General features: G+C 57.9%; 1 protein-coding gene across 3 annotated transcripts in view; it reads right to left on the minus strand.

Annotated features, from left to right (window-relative positions):
* Positions 1-1838: 1838 nt before the first annotated feature.
* PHF21B (PHD finger protein 21B) overlaps positions 1839-22181 on the minus strand; it is an 87872-nt gene continuing 67529 nt past the window's right edge. For all 3 annotated transcript variants that reach the window (XM_060414293.1, XM_027968201.3, XM_042247871.2), the window contains 11 exons: positions 21861-21953; positions 20384-20734; positions 19355-19495; positions 15077-15128; positions 12817-12893; positions 10487-10541; positions 9196-9218; positions 8030-8188; positions 6485-6560; positions 6026-6129; positions 1839-3901 (listed from right to left, as the gene is read on the minus strand). In XM_060414293.1, coding sequence (XP_060270276.1) covers positions 3683-3901; positions 6026-6129; positions 6485-6560; positions 8030-8188; positions 9196-9218; positions 10487-10541; positions 12817-12893; positions 15077-15128; positions 19355-19495; positions 20384-20734; positions 21861-21953 — 1350 coding nt within the window. In that variant the 3' untranslated portion in view covers positions 1839-3682. The remainder of the gene's footprint in view (positions 3902-6025; positions 6130-6484; positions 6561-8029; positions 8189-9195; positions 9219-10486; positions 10542-12816; positions 12894-15076; positions 15129-19354; positions 19496-20383; positions 20735-21860; positions 21954-22181) is intronic.

A 22181-nucleotide genomic window follows, 5' to 3' on the forward strand; every position in this document is an offset into this window, starting at 1 on the left:
GGCTGGTCCTGTGGGGAGAAACCTCTGAGAAGCAGATCTCAGAGGACCCGTGGAAGGTGTCTGTTATGGGTTGTGTCCCCAACAAAAGACGCTGAAGTCCCTAGCCCTCCAGTATCTGTGAACGTGACCTGATTCAGAAGTAGGATGACACAGTTTATGTGTGACCACTGGGGTGGAGCCTCATCCTGTACAACTTGTTGTGATGAAAAAGGATGATGTGGACAGACACCCACAAGGAGAAGTGTCAGGCGGAGCAGGGGACGGGTGATGCGTCTACGGCAGCCGGAAGCAGTCTGTCCCGCAGCCTCAGGAGGGACCAGCCCTGCCGCTGACACCTTCATCTTGGACATCCAGCCTCTGAGCTCCCTGCCTCCGAGAAGCGGACAAAACCACAGGGAGGTGACTCACGGCAGGTCAGGAACGTCCCGAGTCAGACCCAGGAAGGGGAGGAAATGCTGGGTCTTGGTCAGGGAACCTGGGGATGGCTGTCCTGAGAGGGGACTGTGGTCAAGTCCCCAAGTGGGGGAGCTACTCAGGGAGACGGCGGGGGGAAGGGGCACACGGGTGAGCACACCGCATGTGCAAAGGCCCTGAGGCAGGAGCAGGCCCCGTGGGTTCCAGGCGGTGTACAGAGGCCACGTGGCCAGAACAGAGCCGTGGAAGTGGAGGGGAGTGGGAAGGGACGCCGAAGGGGCTGGAGGAGGCGGGACCTGCAGCCTTGAGGACTTGAGCTTTTGCTGAGCGAGGAGGGAAAGCCGGGGTCTAACGGAGGTGCTGTCGCGCCAGCCACGCAGGATGGAGGAGGTGACTGTGCAGAGGCGGTGCTGGCGGTGGTCCAGGCTGCAGACGGTGAGACCGAGGCGGCAGCGTGGGGGGCAAAGTGTTAATCAGCACATTCTGCTGCAATTTGGGAAGCGCACCTGACAGGTGGCCACTGACCGCAGTGGAGGGCCAGCCCCCGTTACTAGGAGGCTGAGCTCCCCGGGACGGAGGGGCTGGCCTCTGAGACGTCAGCTGTCCTGGCAGACGACCTGGACAGCGGAGACCAGGCCGTCCGAGATGCCCACTGGGGCTGGCCGTGGGCAGCGGGAGTCCACGGCAGAGGTCTGGGCTGGAGACGAAGGCTGGGGAGATACCAGCACAGATACACGGGAAGCCAGGAGGTGAGGCGAGGCCCGTGAGAACACAGGAGGAGTGGGGGCCGCACACACGGACCCACGCGCAGTGTTCAGAGATTGCCCCAAAGCAGAGCCAAAGTCATCTGACCGGTCTGGGCCCGGGCAGGGGAGCGGGTGGGGGCGGGGAGCAGAAGCCTCTGGCTGCAGCAGACCCCGCTGGGGACTCCATTCTCTGGCCACAGCTGACTGTCCGTCGATGGGCTCCTTACCCAGCTGGACCAACCAGAGGCCTCTACATCACATCTGGAGCAAGGATGCAGGCGGTCTGGCTTCCCAGCGTGACTAAGACCCAGGGCAGTTGTGGGACCCTGGGGCCATGCTGCCCAGGAGGCAGAGACAGCAGTCCTGTAGATCCTGAGAGGAGGGGGGGGAGTGGGGGGGGAACAGTGTGCACGTGGCCCCTGGCTCCGCACAGAGCCTGCTCTGGGCTTCTGTTACTTTCGATTGTCAATCCTGGCCCTAAAAGGGGTGCCTGCACCCCCCGGAGTTGGGGGATCTGTGTGTGGTAGCCCTGCCCAGGGTTCTCTCTTCCCTCCTTCCCTTGAGGTGGGCTGAGGGCAGGACCCTGACCTTTACCCCCTCCAATCCCCACCTCCCTGCCCCCCAACCCCGTGCTCCCCGAGGCCTCTCTGTTGAAGGCAAGGAAACAAACCACAGGGCTCTGAAACCATCCATCGAGTTTAATGCATCGTACAGAAGGAAACTACATCGGGATATTCAAGACAAACACGGTTTCTCTATCCTCACTAGCCATCGGACGGTCCTCCCTGGTCCAAAGAAAACTAAGTCTCAAGACACACCAGCAGCTACCCCTCCCGGGTCCAACCTTTCACATCCTCCCATTAACAATTTTTTCAAAAACATAATTCAATCCATCCGAGAAGAAAAACCAACCAACTGGAAAAAAAAAAAAAAAAAGGAACCTGAAGACATTTACATCTCAAGCCACGTGGTAATGTATAATTGGCATCTAGAGTAACCAATATATAAGACGTGTGTCTCACAGTCCACTTTGTTCATCAATAAAAGAATATAAAAATCTTGTTCAACCCAGTGTTAAGTGTATTAAAATAGATCTGTATCGTACAGCACAGTTTTCCCGGAATCATGGGAATGGTAGGAGGGGCCGTGAGCAGACCGTGTGGGGCACCGGCCAGCCCCCTGGCTGTGCAGCTGGCATCCTGCGTGCGTGTGCGCGTGTCTGGGGCCACGTGTGCGCACGCACACGTGTGCACTGCGATCGGCACCATGTGATATGCTGGGGGTGGGAGCCCCATGGCTCCCAGATGCTCATCCTATTGTGCTAAGTTCTAAGTCCCTCGGGGCCTGGAGAAGCCGCAAGGCTTGACAAGCCTGCACAGCCCACCCCAGACGCAGGAGCCCTTTGACGATGGCGGGCGCCCTTCCTCCACTTTTGGGGAGACTGCAAGAAGAGGGACCCTCCAGTCTCCCGAGGCCACTGGTCTCTCCCTCCCCCCTCCCCCCACTTCTTAAAAGCCGCTCTGGGTCCCTCCAGTTTGGCAGCCTCCCCCTCCGCCCGAGGGGGCTCCTGTTCATCCCTGGCAGCGGAGACCCCGGTGAGCGGGAAGCAAAGTCACCAAGTCCCCTTCACATTAAATCATCTCACAATAAAAACGCCATACAAAAATGTAAAGTTATTTTTTGGCATAGTGTCTGTACTGGCAAGAAAAGAGGAATGGAATACTTTATCGGCTCTTCGAAAGGAGAAAAGAAAAGGCTTCGGTCGTTGGGTTGAACGATTCAACCCCAGATGGAAAACCTGCCAAACGCCTCCCCAGCATGGCTGCAGCTCCACCTCGCCCAGAAACTCCATGAGAAAAAGACACCGAGGGCAAGAGGAATCCAAAAAGTCAGCAGAGGCGGGGAGGAGGCGCGTGGTGAGGGTACCCCCCGAGATCAGGGGCCAGACAGAGGCCCGCCGACAGCAGCGTCTGACCCCTCAGGGGCGTCCTTCAAGTTAAACAGCTGCAATTCTGAACGCTAGTAACACTGATGTGGGGGCGTCTGGAAGGCCTGGCGCGCGCCGGGCGGCCTGTGAGGGCAGACGGGCGGCGGAGTCTACCTAGAGTCTACCACCTCTCGCTCCAACTAGCTCTACTACTCAGCTACGTCGTGTCCCCGGCGCCCCTCCTGCAAGCACGTGGGGGCGCCTCGGCCCTTCTGTCGGGTGCGGGGCTGACTCGAGGCCGAGGAGACAGCTGTGCCCAGAAACCCGAGGCCTGGACAAGCCCCCCAGCAGCGGGGAGCTGACTGTGCGCCCCCAGCTGGATTCCGGGCGTCCTGTCTGACCGGAAGCGGGCAGGACTCCATCCCCAGAGTCCTGGCTCCGGGAGTCTCATTCAGCTCCTCCTCCCTTCTTTCCTGTCTCTGTCTGGTTTGTCTGAAATTCATAGTGTGTATGAATTAAGGCTGACAGAACCCGCAGGTCTCGCGAGCAGGGTCCCAGTGACTTTCCGCGGCTGTGAAGACCGGTCCCTCGGGGGTCAGTTGTGCCCCTGGGGGTGCTGGAGGGCAGAGTGCATGGCTGCTGCTGAGGGCTTGGTCCAGGGCCCTGCCAGCAGTGGGGCGGGGCTGGTGGTCGTCATGGTGACCTGGAGCCTCTGATCACCCTGAATCAGTCTAAGGAGGGCCCGCAGGCGGTCCAAGGACGACTGGGTGCCCCTCTGCCGGGCTAGCAGGCTCGTCTTGAGCTCCAGGCATTTCTGTTCGGGGAAGGTGTCAGAGAGAAAGGTCTCAGCATTTAGCAATGCATGCCACCCAGGGCAGCCCCTTCTCCTAAAGTCCCTCCCTTCCCTCGCAGAGGCTGAAAGAAACCAGGAAGAGGGCATCACACACCAGCCAGAAGCAAAAAACGGAATACAATGGCAGTCAGATCCACAGGAGAAGCTGGTTTAAGATTCAGGGCTGGAACTGCTATGTGTGCAGTGATGTGGGAGTGTGCTCCCTTGTGGCTGGGGGCTCCCAGCTGACCACACCGTTCCCTCCTCCTGCTGGAGGAAGCTCGGAGTCTGCTCTGGCTCAACTGCAGCCCCTCGGAAAGACCTTGAGCTTGCTGGCCGGTTCTCTGCTCTTTCTCTTGCCTGCTGTGTTCATGGCTTTTTCTAGCCTTTTAGGTTTCATGGCATCACAGTAAAGTGGTTAGGGACTGATGCCTCAAGTTAGAATTTGAATCATTTGCTGCTTGGGCAAATAACTTCAACTTCCTGAGACTATGTCCAAAACTCCAAGACAGGAATAATCACAGGGCCTCTTCATAGAGTTATTGAGAGGATTAAATGAAATACGACATTTAAGAAGTTTTTACCAGGTCCTGACACTGCTGTCACCATCATCACCACCAAATTCATCACCATCACCACCATCACCACCACCACCGCCACCACCACCACCAGCATCACCACCACCAGCATCACCACCACCACCATCACCATCACCAGCACCAGCACCACCACCACCATCACCACCATCACCACCATCATCACCATCACCAGCAGCATCACCATCACCATCATCACCACCATCATCACCACCCTCACCACCATCACCACCATCACCGCCACCACCATCATCACCACCACCACCATCATCAACACCATCACCACCACCATCACCACCACCATCACCAGCACCACCACCACCATCACCACCATCACCACCATCACCACCATCATCACCATCACCACCAGCATCACCAGCATCACCACCCTCACCACCATCACCAGCATCACCACCAGCATCACCACCACCATCACCACCACCACCACCACCACCACCACCATCACCACCACCACCATCATCAACACCATCACCACCACCAGCACCAGCACCACCACCACCATCACCACCATCACCACCATCACCAGCACCACCACCACCACCACCACCATCACCACCACCACCATCATCAACACCATCACCACCACCATCACCACCACCATCACCAGCACCACCACCACCACCACCACCATCACCACCACCACCATCATCAACACCATCACCACCACCATCACCACCACCATCACCAGCACCACCACCACCACCACCACCACCACCACCACCATCACCACCACCAGCATCACCGCCATCACCATCATCACCACCATCACCATCATCAACACCATCACCACCGCCATCACCAGCATCACCACCATCATCACAACCCTCACCACCATCACCACCATCACCATCATCACCACCATCACCACCATCACCACCAGCATCACCAGCATCACCACCATCATCACAACCCTCACCACCATCACCACCACCACCATCACCATCACCACCAGCATCACCACCACCATCACCAGCATCACCACCACCACCATCACCACCACCATAATCACCACCATCACCATCACCACCATCATCACCACCATAACCACCATCACCACCATCACCATCACCACCAGCATCACCACCACCAGCATCACCACCATCACCATCACTACCACCATAATCACCACCATCACCATCACCACCATCACCATTATCACCATCACCACCACCATCACCACCATCACCATCATCACCATCACCACCAGCATCACCACCACCATTTACCGCCATTCTACAGAGAAGAAACCATCATGTTCCCTTTATACAAGAAGAAACTGAGGTTCAGAGATAGGGCCTTGCTGAGGTCACAGAGCTGAGAAGGGGCAGAGCCAGATGTCCGACGGCTTGGTAACTATGTGCTACTTAGCCACAGAGCTGCCCTCTCCACCTGCCGAGTCCGCCCCCTTCTGGGGCGTCAGTGACCAGACAGTAACACTTTGATCTGCGACACCCCGTGGCCCCCCGCAGGCCCCGCCCGCCCCGCACACCTGCACCGCCGAGGCCAGGCGCCGGTCTCGCTCCTGCAGTTGCTGGTGCTCGCTCTGCAGCTCACTGCCCCGCTGCAGCAGCTTCTGCTTCTCCTCTTCTTTGACTAGGAGAGAGGAAGGACTAGGAGAGGGCCTGGGCCCCAGGCCCCACCGGGAATGGCAGGTAAGCTGGAGCTGGGCCGCGGCTGAGCAGGAGGGGCAAGAAGGATCCTAGGTCCATCCCTAGGGGTCACTCTGGCCACATTCTCCTGCAGGAGCCAGAGGCTCTTGCCAGATGCTCAGGGGCTGAAATTCCACCTCTGCAGTAACTGCCCTGCACTCAGGATTAGTCCCAGGCTCCCTCTTTTCAGAGCTTTGGATCAGAACAGCCTCTGCTGGGCCCATAGTGAGTCCAGCAGTCCAAGGGCGGGGTTGAACAGAAGGGTGTCCTGCCTCTTTCCAGTTGCCCCGATGTCTCACCTGTCTTGTGGGTGACGTAGGAATGCACGATGGCCAGCATCCCGGTCCAGGGCACACCTCCGTCTTTCTTTAAGGCCTGGAGGGCAGATGGGGGACTGAGCCAGCGGGCAGCCCAGGGCCTGCCATGCTCCGGCTGAGGAACCCGGGGTGGGAGGACAGGGAGACAGGGGCACGGGCACGGGTTCTCTGGGCGGGCACGCCCCTCCCCTCAGGTCCCCACAAAACCCGGTACGATGGGAACTCAGTGTTTCCTAAAATAAAGAGGACTCCCCACGGCAGTAAAGGTCTTCCTCACTGAAATGAAGAGGATTCCCCAATGATTTTACAAGTAACACATTCTATAGAATAGCACTGAAACGTCCCACCACCCAGCCACACACGATATTAACACTTGCAAGTATTTTCACCCAGGTTTTCTGTTCTGCACCCTGCTTTTCTCAGTCAGATGGCTGATGGTCAAACTAAACAGCAGCTACAAAACCTGTTTTCTTTTTTTAATTTTTAGTTTTTAAAAACGTAATCCCACATAGTGAACAAGTCCCAAAGAATTCCAAATTCCTTTAAAAAAAATCATTTTCAGTGACCCCATAATCTCTCACTGAGTAAAGTGCCGGAATCTATTTCACCAACTCTTTGTGGGGAAGCCAGGTGTTCCTATTTTCTTCCCTTTTATAAAGAAAAGCTGAGGGACTTCCTTCTGCACAGAACTTTACCTGTATTGAACTATTCTGTAGGTTCTACTACTCAAAGCAAGACACCGGGTTTAAAAGGTGTACACAGTTTTAAGGTAACGTCTAAGAGTGCTCATTTCACCACATCATTGCCAGAAGGGAATGTTATCATTTTTGCTAATTTGATGGTTTTTCATCTGCATGTTGCTATCAGTGAGAACTGGGTTTCCCTTGTGGCTCAGCTGGTGAAGAATCCGCCTGCGATGCGGGAGACCTGCGTTTGATCCCTGGGTTGGGAAGATTCCCTGGAAAAGGGAAAAGCTACCCACTCCAGTATCCTGACTTGGAGAATTCCACAGGCTGTATAGTCCATGGGGTCGCAAAGAGTCGGACACGAATGAGCGACTTTCTAACGTGTTAACTGGTGCTATTTTATGTGGTTTGTGTTATTAGTACACTAAGCTGGAATCGCTAAATCAGCTGCAGAGGGACACCTCTGCTCCACACCCATGGTCCTCAACTGGCGGTGTCTGACATGGCCACGATGGGGGCTGTGATTGGCATCTACTGGGTGGAGGCCAGGGACACCACTGAACACCCTACAGGGCACAGGACAGCACCCCCCAACAGATTATCCTGTTCCAAAGGTCAGTTGTGCTGAGGTTGCAAAGCCTAGTTCTCCACCCAGCCCCTCTGCCTCTCACCCCGCCCCAGCCTGGCGCTCCCCATCTCTGCTCACGGTGGGGATGACCCAGGAAGCAGGGACGGTTTGAGAAGCCTCAGATGTTGTGCCCAGTGAGTGAGGGCCCTGCAGTTCAGGGAGATGGTGAAGGGGAGGGTTGGGTCACCCACACACAGACACAGCCTCCCATACCTTCTGCTGGCATTTGGGGCACACCCACATGCCCTTGGGTGCTGTTTTGAGGGGCGGGTCCAGGCAGCTGAGGTGGTAGGCCCCTGGGCACGTGCCGCACGGCTGCAGGTTGGCCCCTCGCTTGCAGGCAGCACAGAGCTCATCGTGGGTGATCTCATTCTGGAAGAGACAGGACAGTGGGAGGCAGGTCAGGGGGCTGGGAGCAGGGGCGGGGGGCAGGCAGCTGCCACCTCAACCTGCCTGGGACCCAGCTCTTCCGCCAAGGTTTTCAGCAGCTCTGGGAGACAGGACTAAGCCCCGAGGACGGGGGATAATGAAGTGAGCGCGGGCCTGCAAACCAGGAAGAGGAGCCTCCCGGTCTCCTGCCTCAAAGCCAAGGACCCCCCAGGCCTGTGGGCTCCACGCAGCAGGACTCAGGCTCAAGGCACCTCCTGTCCCCATGCCCCAGCTGGCCAGGCACAGGGTGGCTGTGGACAAACGCTACCCCTGCTGGCACAGACTTGCGACACCACACGGTTAGGGCTGCAAACAACACGGTCTAATGGAAATATCATCACACGTTGCTTTTTAGTGGCTTGACTGTGGCATGAAGGGACTGGAAACTTAGAATTAGGTCTGAAACTGAGTAAAGAAAAACACTGAATAAACCCTGAAGACATGCCCACAAGTAAGGCTGTGACCAACAAGCATCCTGGGAAGCAGGGACGTAGTGTTTGCATGCTGGGTGGGGTTTCACAAGGTCATGGAAATGTAGGTGTGTGGGGTGGGACCCTGAGACCCGAGTCCAGTCCCTAATGAGGTGAGGAATGAGACCCAGAGAGGGCCAACTCTGCCCAAGGTCACACTGTGAGGCCAGACAACGCCCTGGCACTCAGCATCAGCTGCTTCTACACAGGCTGTCACGGCTCCAGGGGTCCCTGTGTCCGGAGGGCTCCTGCTTGAACTGTGGGCTGAGCCCTGTGGTTTTGCCCAACTCTGTGGGACAGGCTGGAAAGTGGACTGGTGCTGTACAAAGCCCTCAGCACCGAGCGTGGAGCCCAAGGCCCTCTGCTCCATCTCACAGCAGCAGGCCAAGGGGCCCCAGCCCCTTGCCAGGAGTGACCCTACCTGGACTCTGTGGAAAGCATGTCCCACCCACCCAGGTGTGAAGACCAAGGGACACATACCTTCCAGCAGGGGTCCTCATTGGCTAGCACAGGGAAGAAGGGCGGAGAACAAGTTAGTGGCCAAGGGGAGCACTGATCAGGACTAAAGTCCACAAGGCCCAGGGTGGAAGGGAGTGTCTCAGGTCCCAGTGACTCCTGGGTCCTCACCCGGGGCATGCTGGGAGTATCTCAGGTCCCAATGACTCTTGGGTCCTCACCAGGGGTATGCTGGGAGTATCTCAAGCCCCAGTGACTCCTGGGTCCTCACCCGGGTCATGGTGGGAGTATCTCAGGCTCCAGTGACTTCTGGGTCCTCAGGGCATGCTGGGAGTATCACAGGCCCTAGTGACTCCTGAATTCTCACCAGGGGAATACTGGGAGTATCTCAGGCCCCAGTGACTCCTGGGTCCTCACCCGGGTCATGGTGGGAGTATCTCAGGCTCCAGTGACTCCTGGGTCCTCAGGGCATGCTGGGAGTATCACAGGCCCTAGTGACTCCTGGGTCTTCACCAGGGGCATGCTGGGAGTATCTCAGGCCCCAGTGACTCCTGGGTCTTCACCAGGGGCATGCTGGGAGTATCTCAGGCCCTAGTGACTCCTGGGTCCTCAGGGCATTCTGGGAGCATCTCAGGCCCTAGTGACTCCTGGATCCTCACCAGGGGCATGCTGGTAGTATCTCAGGCCCCACCAACTCCTGGGTCTTCACCCAGGGTATCATGGAAGTAAACATCTCTGCCCTGGTCATGGCCAGAACCCATCAAAAAAGAGGTTCATCATGGCCCCTAAGCTCCCTGAGGAACATGGCAGCAGCGAGCTGTCCAGTGGAGAAAACATTATTCCAGGGATCCCTCAAAGTGGCTCACTGTCAACTCATTTTCAACCATAACCCACTTCCATTCCAGTGAGGGATGGCCAAACCACATAATTTAATGATCACAAAAATAGTTTTCCTTCTAATTTCTGGAAATTATATAGTCTAGTGGGAAGAACAGCTCGTGTGTGTGCACTGCACTCAACAGTTACACAGAGCTGGCACGTTCACCCTGTTGTCCCTGGCCCAGCTCGGAGAGGCCGGCACTGTCACGGGCCGGTTTTATACAGACCAGCAACCCGAAGCTCAGGGAGGTCACGTGACAGGTGAGGGTGAGGGCAGCGGGGCGCAGAGGGCCCAGGGAGCCGTGACGCGCTGCCCACGAGAGCAGCTGTCCGGCTGCGGCTGCAGACGGGGCAGGCTGGGTAGCCGGGCGGCAGCCAGGGCAGCAAGGTATAGCCGAGCCCAGCCCCACAGCAGCCCTGCAGGAGAAGCGCTTACCTCTTGCTGTGAGGAACAGGGGTGTGTTGAGATAGTTGGATGCCAGTCGCTTCCTCTGCAGAGACAGAAAATCAAACCGAATCACAGGGGGCCCTCCTAGGTTGACCCAGACCCAGCCCAGGACTCACCCGGGACGGGATCCCCACCTTGGGCTCTGGACTCCAGCTGGACACCCAAGACCAGGGGCAGAAATGGGGACAGATGTGGGCATGGGGGAGGGGAGAGGCAGGTCAGCCAGAGCAAAAGCCAGCAAAGGCTCTGCCCGACAGCCGCAATGGCTCAGCCCCATTGTGGCTCCTGTGGGCACGCCTGCTTCTTTCAGGAAGGATGGCTAGAGGTGTCCAGGTGGGGCAAATCAGTAACAAAGCAGGCATCTGGCTGTCCATCTGTCTGCCTCCTAAGTCTTCTTTCTCAGCAGCTTCTGGGCTCAGGTGGGAAACGAGGCATATTAGGGACTGACTCCCCAAACCCCACTTCTTAGCATGAGGTTCAGGAACCTAACAACCAAGAGTGACCCTTGGCTCATCACGTGTAAATGAAGAAGTTTCCAGTACATTCCAGAAGGTGACTTTAGTCCTGGGCTTTAGCAACTACAGGCCACATGGGTTCAGACCCTGGTGGTTCAAGGTGGCTTTGGCTGTGGCAAGACAACGGCTATAGACTTGAATGACGGGTTGTAAACCCGTCTCCCTCAACGTGTTTGGGCCATGTTCAGGGTCGAGAGAGACCCACGAACTACATGTTGTCAGGGCTCAAGGTCACAGGGCTTTGCATCAGCTCCTGATTCGCTAATCAGGTCATTTCTGGTCAAGGCCACAGACATCGGAGACGAGGGTATGGCCTGGCCCCCAGAGCAGGGGGCACATCCATCGCGAGCGCAACCAACAGAACAGTGCCCATCCTGTACAGAGGACGTGTTGTTTCTGTGGCTGGAGCTGGAGGAACAGCTCAGCCCCTCTCACAAACGGGGCCCAGGGCTCAGAAAGTCAGGGAGGAAGTGAGCGCGTGTGAACACGCGTGTGCTCTGAGCAGGAGTCGGGAGGGCACCAGTGAGGGCAGGCAGGTGGGCTGGGAGCATGCGACAGGGACACAGGGCGCTCTCCCCACAGGGCACCCACGGGCGTCCCCTCCCGGTGAGGTCCAGCTGGTGAGCCGCAGATGCGGTACAACTGGCCCCGACTCAAGAATTCCCTGGGGGAAAGCAAGCGCAGCATCTTCCTGTCCTCCTCTGGGCCCCTCAGGGCCTCGCTGGCCTCCGCGACATGCCAGGGCCTGGGGCTCTGCAGACTTGGCTCCACTTCAGGAGGGCCACCCGACTCCAGAGCCCTCATGAAACGGCTTCCCTTTCAGGGCAAGATTCCAGGGCGTTTTTCACAGGAAAGCCCAGAGCATCTGCAGCCCTGGCAGACCTGGCTTCTGGGAGATGACATCTGGGTTCTAGCCGAGAATTCTGGACTCTGATGTGCACGGGCAAGGCGATCCTATTCTGGATTCAGTTCCTCCCTGGGAATGTGATGCTGAGAGGGGCTGGGTGCTCCCTGAGCTGCATCCTTAAAGGGCATCACTGACTGGCGTTTGGTGACTCTCATCACCTCCTAGGGGGCTGCAGCCAACCTCGGGGCGGGGGGTGGGGGGATGGTGTGTGTGTGTTGCATGGGATTTGGATGAAGGGGGCATTCCCTCCTTTGGAGTTAACCGTCACATCCTATTTGACCAGTTTCGGCTATCCGAGGGGAGTGCACGCTGCCCATCATAAGAAGCAGTCTTAGAGCTGGGGTGCCACTATGTGACGGAACTGGGGCTCAGGGGGTTAGGTGGAGGGGAAGGTGGGCATCCCAGGCGGGGTCTCTCCTTGTTGGCCTCATGTCTCCACCCAGAGGGAACTCAGTGAAGTCACGGTCTCTCCCTCTTGTCCTCCAGCCAACCCTCTCCCAAGCCTCGCTTGGCCCAGCCCCTCCCAGGCTCTCCTCTCTGTGGCCTCTCTTGAGTCAGGAGCTAGGGCTGAGCCCACCGGGCTCCAGTTGGGCCCAAGGGGTCCAGGAGGACCAGAGCCCAGCACTGCCTGCGACCAGACCTCATGCCGGATCAGCAGGACGAAGAATCAGGCAGCTGGCTGCGACCTGCCTCCAGCCCCAGCCCCAGGGCAGCCCGCCTGAGAACCCACTGACATGGTGGTCCTCTGCCTCTGTCTCTCACCAGATTCTGAACCCAGGAGGTCAGGGCTGTTCACTGCCATGCCCTGAGCTCTAATCAGGAGGGGCAGGTGAGGAGGCTAGCCCCGCGGAGCCTCCCCCACCCCTCGCCCCGTGTGCAGCTGGCGGGCCCCTCACCTCTGTCTCCAGGAGGCCGCTGTAGGCGGGGTTGGCTGTGCTTCTCCGCTTTCGCTCCTGGCGTTTGCTCTGGATCTCTGGAAAGGCCCAGATGCAGCGGTTACGGGAGTCTTCCTGCCCTGGGAACCCTGGATGCTTCCTCTACCAACCCTGGGCACTGCCTCCTGCCCTGCAGCCCCTCTGCCCAGCATCTGGGCTGGCCTCATGGTGAAGCACTGACTGAGCGGAGGGTGGGGGATACCCAGAGTCCAGGCACCCACTCTCGGCACGGCCCCACGTGCCGTCCTCCAGCCTGGGGACGCCTCTCTTGGGACCTTAGGACAGCTGGTGCCTGATGGTCAGACTGCAGCCAGACTGAGCTTCAGAGTGAGGCTGAGGGCTCCTGGGAAGGCAGGTGCCTGCTCTGCTCAGCCAGCCTGCCCTCACGACAACAAACACCGTCCTCCTTACGGGGCCTGGCGTGGCGAGCCTCCTGCAGTTCGAGAACTGGGTTTTCCCTCCCATTTTCTCCCCCTTTTGCTTTGACTGCCAGGTGGGCCCTGCCTCTCTGTCTGTAGCTGTTTTGACATTATATCCTAGTCTCTGTTTCTCGGATCTGACTTCTCCTTTGATACTGTCCCAATATTATTTGTGTGTTTCCCATAAGGCCCCTCAGACCCTCTGCAGAAGAAGTTAGGATGCAAATAAACACAAATAAAAAAAATATTTGGGGTATCATGGGCAGGAGGGAGCAGAGTTTGTAAAATGAGGACTGTTCACGCAAATTATAACAATCACAAGTGGATTTGCAGAGTGCTTTTAGCTCAGTTGCCATGACAACCCTACAAAGTCCGAGGAAGTGGCTTTCCTCAAGTCGTAGATGAAGAGAGTGAGGTTCCAAGTGGGGAAGGAGTTGGCCCAAGGTCGCCCAGCTCTAAGCAGCATGGCCAGGACTTGAACACGGGACTTCTGACACGACTGTTCGGGCCAGTTCCACCACCCCAGGCTGCCTCCACGGCTCCAAAGACAGAGCAGAAATGGCTCTCAAAGGCCGCCATGCACAGCCAGATTCCCTACACTCAGGTTCAAGCAGGAGGATTCAGACATGAACAGAACTCCTTCCAAGAAGGCAGGGGGGCCATGAGAGGAGGGGTCCTTGCATGGGACACCCCCACCAGGGCCAGGGCCATGTAGCAGGGTATCTGAGTGGCCGGACCACGCCCCGTCCCTTCCCACCACCTACACCCCAGCTGCTTCCAGAGAGCAAGTCAGACCCAGGGAACGCAAGGGGAGGTGGACGTGGAAAGGCCTGGACCCACCTCCAGGGCACGCTTGACTCGGCCGTGCATGGGGTGGTCTGGCCAAGGCCCTTCCCGCCCCCGGCTTCACGTGCTGTCCTGGAGACAACCTTCACCTGAGGTGAGAGCTGGTCCGAGCCTCGGGCGCCGGGGTATTCAATTCCTTCCTGAATCCAGGTCTCTCTGAGGTGCAGGGGTATTCTCACTTTATAAAATGTCTTTAGCAGTGAGGTTGGAATTGTGGAAAAACACTCTGGGTCATGAGTCAGGAGACATGGATGCCACCCTGGGCCTGATGGTGGCTAGTTGCGTGACCTTGAGCAAGTGAATCAACGTCTCTGGCCTCTGCTTCCCCACACGTGCCACGAGACGGTTGGTCCTATGCTTTCTAGGCCCTGAGATTCTGTGACGACACACAGAGCTCATCTGCAATTGCTCTCATCGGTGAAGTCGAACGGCACCTATAGTGCCACGACGATCTGTCTGTTCAATGTGCTGATTTCCACCGACCCGTCTGGGATGGACATGAGTCCACAGGCCAACTTGACAGAAGGGGAGGTGGCTGCTGCTCCTCTTGGTTCTAGCCAACAACCCCAGGAGGAAGAGTTGGCTATTATCCCATTTTACAGATGGAGAAACTAAGGCCCAGAGGAGCTGGGTGACTTGCCCAAGCTTGAGCCGTCAGTCATGGCAGAGCTGGGCACCCCGATCTTATCACTTCACGGTGCTGCCTCCAACTGAGGGGCAGAGAACCCACAAAGTCCATCCACTGACACACAGAGGTTTCTGTGCAGAGTCAAGCCGGGAGAGCGGGTGGGCTCCTTGGTCTCAGTGATGACAACCAGGCACTCAACACCGACCTCGCGGAAGGTGGGTCACATCTGACCGGGAATCTGAGACCCACTGCTTCTGTCTGATGCCCAGTCAGCCACCTGACCCACCCACCCGGCAGCCAGGCCCAGCCCCACTGCGGGGGTCCTCACCTTCCAAGTGCTCCGTCGTCACCAGGCCCAGCGCCACCATGAAGGCGATTTTCTGAGGGAAGGCAACAGAAAAGGATTAACCCAGCTTTTCTATTTGGGGTTTCCTTAGTTTTTATCTAATGCTCTTTCGCTGTTCCAGGATCCCACTGGACATGAGTCATCCTGTCTCCTTAGCTGCTCTGGGCTGTGACGGTAATGACAAACTACAAATTTCCAGTTGTGCGATAAATAACGTATAGCATGTGGCTAGAGCCAGTGGTACCATACTGTAAATGTGAAGGCTGCTGAGAGTAGATTTGAAAAGCAGGTGTTCATCACACAAAAATAAACAACCATGGAGGTGACAATGGATAATACAAAAATGGATAACCATGGATATGCTAACTGCAATTCCTGTGGTGCTCCTGTTGCAGTATATACATATCTCAAATCATTATATTGTGAACCTTAAACTTACGCAAGGTTATACGCCAACTACATCTCGATAAAGCTGGAAAACATTTTTAAAAACAAAGGGTGGTGACTTGGTTATTTCTGGTGAATTGTAGGAAGACCCTTCTAGCTGCAGAGGGGAAACATCTAGGCGCTGGGAGCCTGGGCAGAGGGGAGGCAGGGTCAAGGGCTGTGGCAGCAGGGCTGCAGAGAGGGAAGGAGCATCTGCGTGCATGGGTCTTGCGAGACAGGTGGCCCGGCTGTGGCTGGGGGTGTGGCCTGGGCTAGAGCTGGGGGTGTGGCCTAGGCTGGGGGTGTGAGCTCGGGTATGGCCTGGGCTGGGGCATGGCCTGGGCTGGGGCTTGGGGTGTGGCCTAGACTGGGGGTGTGGCCTGGGCTAGGGCTGGGGGTGTGGCCTAGGCTGGGGGTGTGGTTGGGGTGTGGCCTAGGCTGGGGGTGTGGTTGGGGTGTAGCCGGGGCTGTGCTTGGGGGTGTGGCCTAGGCTGGGGGTGTGAGCTGGGGGTGTGGCCTGGGCTAGGGCTGGGGGTGTGGCCTAGGCTGGGGTTGTGAGCTGGGGTATGGCCTGGGCTGACTGGGGGTGTGGCCTAGGCTGGGGGTGTGGCCTGGGCTAGGGCTGGGGGTGTGTGTGGCCTAGGCTGGGGCTGTGGGTGTGGCCGGGACTGTGGTCCGGCTGGGACTGTGGTCCGGCTGGGACTGTGTCTAGGGCCGGGACTGTGGCTGTGACTGGGGTTTGGCCAGGGCCGGGGTTGAGTTGTGGCCAGGGCTGGGGCTATGTCTAGGGCTGGGGCTGGGGCTGGGGCCAGGCTGGAATGGGGCCAGGACTCCTACTCTAGCTGCCGTTCCATGGGGCACAGACTAATCTGAGAGTGACCAGCTTGGTCAGATGCTGCCCGAGGCCAGGGAAACGAATAGCACAGAAAAGGCCAGGCTCTGTCCTGAAGAAGGCAGGGACTCTGGGACAGGATGGAATCTGCCGAGCCTGGGGCAGGAGCCAGGCGACCAGGGTCTGTCCCAGCTGAGTGCACAGCCTGGTGACCGCAGACACGCCGACCTCTCTGAGCCCATCTTCTCGTCTGTATAGTGAATGCTGTCATTTCTGCCCCATCCGCTTTGCAGAGGAAGGGGAGGAAGTGTAGTTAGTGATGGAGGGTCGCTCGGCAGGGAAGCGGGGTGTTACTGCCCCAGGTCCCTTCGATGCCTTGTGTGGGTGCTGTCCCATCATGTGCCCGAGCCCAGCTCATCTCACAGGCAGCCTGGCTCCTGCCCCAGGCTCGGCGGATTCCATCCTGTCCCAGAGTCCCTGGCTTCTTCAGTCAGAGCCTGGCCTTTTCTGTGCTATTCGTTTCCCTGGCTGTGGGCTCCAAAGAAAGTGTGTATGCGGGTGTACAGACACTGGTATCTCAACGGCCACCGGAAGCCACCACACACCTGAGCCTTACCAGCCCCAGCCAGCGTCTCTTTAGCCCCAATCCACGCCCACCCCTGGCCCCCCGAGTCCGCGACTGGTGCATCTAAGGACATTTCTGGGGCAGCTGCTGCTCTGGCTTAAAGCGCTCTTGACTTAGGTTCTTCACAAACAGGTTCAAAGGCCACTGGGAAGCCTGCGTCTATGCAACACACCAGCTCCCAGCCTTCTTCTAAAAGCAACTTCAATAAGGATTTTTACACCAGGGCGTGTTGTGACTGCACGTTCTATTTAAGTCATTACATGTATTTACGCTAATTATGTAGTTAGATGTGATTATACTAATTGTATAAACGCACAATAATTGACTAAGATATACTTTGAAAGAACAAAGAGAAGCCACCCAGAAATCCTTCCTGAATATTAAGGGTGCAGAGAACCCCATCGGAGGACAGAAGGATGCTCATGGGAGCTTGACCTGTGAGCTGGCCCCTCAGCCCCACCTCGCACACAGTGGGTGCTCATTCATTACCACCAAATAGAATGGGCTGTCTCTCTTGGGACAAGACTGGGCCTGAAGCCAGAGAGAAGACTGGCCGCATCTCAACCTTGGTGATTAGTCCACTCTACCAATTGCCAGCAGGCTTTCTGGATGTGTCTGCGGACAATAGCCAAGTCACTCTCCTGCTCAAAGACATTCCATGGCTCCCTACTACCCAAGGAATGAAGCTCCCCCTTGGCCACCTGCATCCGGGTCTTCCAGAACCAGCCTCCGCTGTCTATCTTTAACCCCATGTTGAGAAGTTCTCTGTAGCATCACTGACCCTGGACGAGTTTGAGCAAACTCCGGGAGATGGTGAAGGACAGGGAAGCCTGGCGTGCTGCAGCCCACGGGGTCGCAAAGAGTCGGACATGACTGAGTGACTGACGAACAACACCTAGAAATTCCACCCACACGTGCTACCCGGGGTCCAGAGACCGGCCAATCTTCCGGGCGTGCCGAGTCCTCTCCCCATGTCCGCGTGACTGCCTGGGCAGTGTCCTCCAGCTGACATGCCACTCGTCCTTCTCCTGAAACCCTCTCCGTTCCCATCCCCGTGATCACACCCCTCCCCTCCAAGGCCTCCTCCCTCTCCCTGTGTGTTAAGTCGCTTCGGTCATGTCTGACTCTTTGCGATCCCACAGACTGTAGCCCGCAAAGGCTCCTCTGTCCACGGGATTCTCCACGCAAGAATACTGGAGTGGGTTGCCGTGCCCTCCTCCAGGAGATCTTCCTGACCCAGGGATCACACCCGCCGTTCTTGATTTCTCCTGCACTGGCAAGCGGGTTGTTTACCACCAGCACCACGGGAAGCTCTCCTTCCTGGATCTCCCACAGCTCAGAATTTGTAATTCTCTGACGACACCTGCCATTTATTCTAACCCAGATTCAAGTCCGAATGGCCGTGCCTGTGTCTGGCGGTAGGAGTGAGCGTCCTCGTGCTCGGACTAGCTACGTCTGCCCTGTCTCACCGTCCCCATCCTCAGCCCAGAGCCTGGCCTGCAGCAAAGGCTGAGCTGTGATTGACAAATAAGCGACTGGACGAATGGCTGAGTGACTTCTTCAGATGACCGCGCTCTGATAAACAGAACCAACGGGAGCTGGAGGAGCCCAGGGGGGTCTGCTGGTGGTAGGTGGTCAGGGAAGGCTGCCTGGAGGAGATGGTTTCTGAAGGTGATCTTGTAAGACAAAACAGTCAGTAGGGAGAGGAACAGGGGCCAGGTAGGGGCAGTCACAGGGAAAAAGGCCCAGAGGGGGTGATTTTGGCCCAGGACAGCTGAGGATGCCAGCAGGAACACAAGGACACCACCTACTGTGACTAAAAGTTCAATAAACAGCTGACTTTTAGGGCCTGCAGGGTCATCCTGGGCTGCCTTCAGTCGTTCAGTGAACAGTGGGGTGGAGGGAGGAGCAGGACGGCCTCAGGGTCACGTGCTGCCAAGAGGAGGACTGTCCCCTGGACAGGGGGTTCTGAGGACAGGGGGACGGGATGGGGGGACAGCCGGGCTCGGGAGTGCGGGGCAACAGCCAGCAGCGCCCAGGCTCACTTCCGGGACCCCAGTGGACACAGACCGTGAGATCCTCCCAACAACGCTGCCAGGAAGGCAGACTCACCCCTCCCATCTCACAGACGAGGAAACGGACGTGATGCCCTCCCCTCACCCAGCATCAGGACTGGGAGGCCTGTGGGGCCCCACCCGGACTGGGAGGCCAAGCCAGGCAGACTGGTCCAGGGTCAGAGCTTAGCACTGCCCCACACAGCCCCTCAGCCAGCAAGTCTGGGGCACGCCAACAGCGGGACCTCAGCTCCCGGGGCCAGTCTCCGCCCCAGCCCCTTCGGGGCACGTCCTACAGCGGCCCGTACACCACCGCCACCCACCTCGGGGTTCTCCTGGCTCGAGGGCCGCTCTTCCTTCCTCTTGCTGCTGGCCTGAGCCCCCCGAGACGGCTCCTCTGTGGGCGCCTGCGACTCTGTGGTGTTCTCGGGCTGCGGCTGCACTTGAGACTGAATGATGATGACCTAGAAGATGGGGTGGAGGGTGAGGGGCCGCTGGAGGGGCCCCGCGGGCAGGGACTACGGGGTGGAGGGGTGAGGTGGAGACTGGAGGGGCCCCGCGGGCAGGGACTACAGGGTGGAGGGGTGAGGTGGAGACTGGAGGGGCCCCGCGGGCAGGGACTACAGGGTGGACAGGTGAGGGGGGCTGGAGGGGCCCCCACGGGCAGGGCTGCAGAACTGGGGGCCAGATGTGTCCACCCCCTTCAGGCACGGGGCCTGGAATTGCAGGATCATAGAGGAATGAGGAGGGGGGCATCACAGAGGGGGCAACCGGGGCCTATAAAGTCCTCGACTCCCTCCCTCCATCAGCAGGGGCTCTTCAGCCACCCACTCGGCCACACAATTTATTAGCTAGTTAATTATTCCAACAAATGAAATACTTCATCTGTCGAGGCATTGTTCTTTTCCCACGGGTACTGATTCATTCAGCCACACAGTCTTTTTTTTCCTTTTTGGGGGGAGGGGGTGCACACCGCAAGGCATACAGGATCTTAGATTCTGACCAGGGATCGAACCTGTGTCCCCTGCAGTAGAGTCAAGGAGTCTCAACCCCTGACCACCTGGCAAGTCCCTGGCCACATAGTCTTCCACTCACGTACTCACTCCCTTTGCACCCCACCTTCTTCCCACACCGGCTCATCCTCTTGATTCCTCTTTCGTACACCATTTATCCTCCCACCGGCTCACCCACTCACTTATAGCCCCACCCCATCCGTTCCCTCACCGACTCGTCCAGTCTCACTGTCCATTCACTCCTCTGCTCTCACTCCATCCATTCACTCGGCCACTCGATCGTTCCGCCAGCCGGTCGCTCACGCTGCCCTGGCCCGCGGGGAGCCTGCCCTCCCTCACCTTGTTGTCGGCACTGATGAGGAGGGGCTGGACTTTGACGCTGTCGCTGACCACGGACACGGCGGTGCTGGGGGCCAGGGCGGCGGCATTGCTGGGGGCGGTGGAGATGATGGCGTAGGCCACCCCGGCGCCGCTCAGAGGAGAGCTGACAGCGGCGGGCTCAGGCAGGGCCCGCAGCTGGCTGCCGGGCGCTGGCACATGGCTCACGGTGTTGTTGGCGGTGGGGAGCGCGGGGCTGGGGTTCTTGATACTGACCACGGTGGCCTTCTGGAATGTTGGGGGCTGCTTGGGTGGCCGGTCCCGGCCCGGGGTGACGGGGAGGCTGTCTGGGATCAGAGTCTTTGGCCTAACCTGGGGAAGGGAGGGTCGGGGACATGATCAGACACACAGGAGGTTGCTGACAGGCCCGGCTGAAGAGCAGTCCTGAGCAGAGCCAGGACTTGGGGAAGACTCCAGAGCAGGGGCAGGGACGTGACCTGGCTCAGAGACCCCCGTGTTAGAGGAGAGGGGATGGCGGTGTAGAGACTGGGGACCTGCTTCCGGTACCACCTCCTCCAGGAAGCCCTCCCTGACCCTCAGGCAGGCTATGAGGTGCTATTCCCACAGCACCCCGGGAATCCTTCTAACTCAGGCCAGTCACTCTGGGTTCACAGCGTCTTGACTCCTCATCTGTCCCCCTCCTGGAATCTGAGCCTGCTGGGGACAGGATCCTGGTGAATTCAGCACAGATGGGCATTCAGAGGGGCTGCCACGACGACAAGAGGGCCCTGGGCCCCTGCCCCTCACTGGGTTCCGGCTGAGGGCGTCTGTGCAGCCTGCAGCCCCAGGACAGGCAGGAGCCGGCATCACCTGGGCAGCTGGCAGCTCAGCAGCAGGTGCCTCACTAAGCTGAGTCCCCACCGGCAAGCTTCTGCTCCAGACCTGGCCCAGCTACAAAGGCTCTTGTGTCCCGATTCAGCCCTCAAGGCCAGGGAGGCACTGGCAACACCCCCTCTGCAGAAGAGGAGACTCCGCCCAGGAAGGTTAGAGGTCAGCTGACTGGTCCAGAGTGCTGAGCCCAGTCTCGGGGGCCCCAGACTGAGCCGGGGGCACCTGGCCCAGCGTCTCCCAAGGGCACCTGCTCGTCCAGAGTTTCTCACACTTTCTTAACCGTGGCCCATACTCAAAAGTCTTCATTACATCGTGATCCAGTCCGGAAACAAACTCTGCCCACAAAACAGTGTTTCCGATGCATCTGCTCGATTCTAGTCAAGCACAGTTTATTCCATTAAAAAAAAAAAATCCTGGTCATGACCCACTGAACTGATTTCTCAGTTCTTCAGTGTGTGAAAAATGGGGTCTAGTCCAAACATCTCCTCTGGAAGGTGGGCAGAGGAGGCAAGAGAGGAAAGGGACTCCCTTGTGGTTGCACCTAAAACCTCAGTGCTGAGGGGCTGTGGACAGACAGACACCCCAGGGCCCGCCGCAGGCTGCTTACCTGAGGTAGCACTGCTGCTCCTTGCCCGGCCAACCTCTGCAAGGAGCTGACCTGAGGACCAGTGACAGGCACTGCAGTGATGGTTCCCAAAGCCTGGAAGACAACGGAGGGCAGCACTCAGATGGGACGGGGCTCGGGGACGCGACACGGGAGGAAATCTGGGGGCTGTGGTTCAGGCACAGAGTCTTGGATACAACACCAAAGATACACCCCACATAAGAAGAAATTAATCAACTGAACTTCAGAAACAACTGAAGTTGGAAAGACAGTTTTTAAGAGAATGAAAAATGAGTCACGGCCAAAGGGAAAAAAAACACTTTG

This window comes from Ovis aries, chromosome 3 (assembly GCF_016772045.2).
Source record: "Ovis aries strain OAR_USU_Benz2616 breed Rambouillet chromosome 3, ARS-UI_Ramb_v3.0, whole genome shotgun sequence".
Taxonomy (NCBI): Eukaryota; Metazoa; Chordata; class Mammalia; order Artiodactyla; family Bovidae; genus Ovis; species Ovis aries.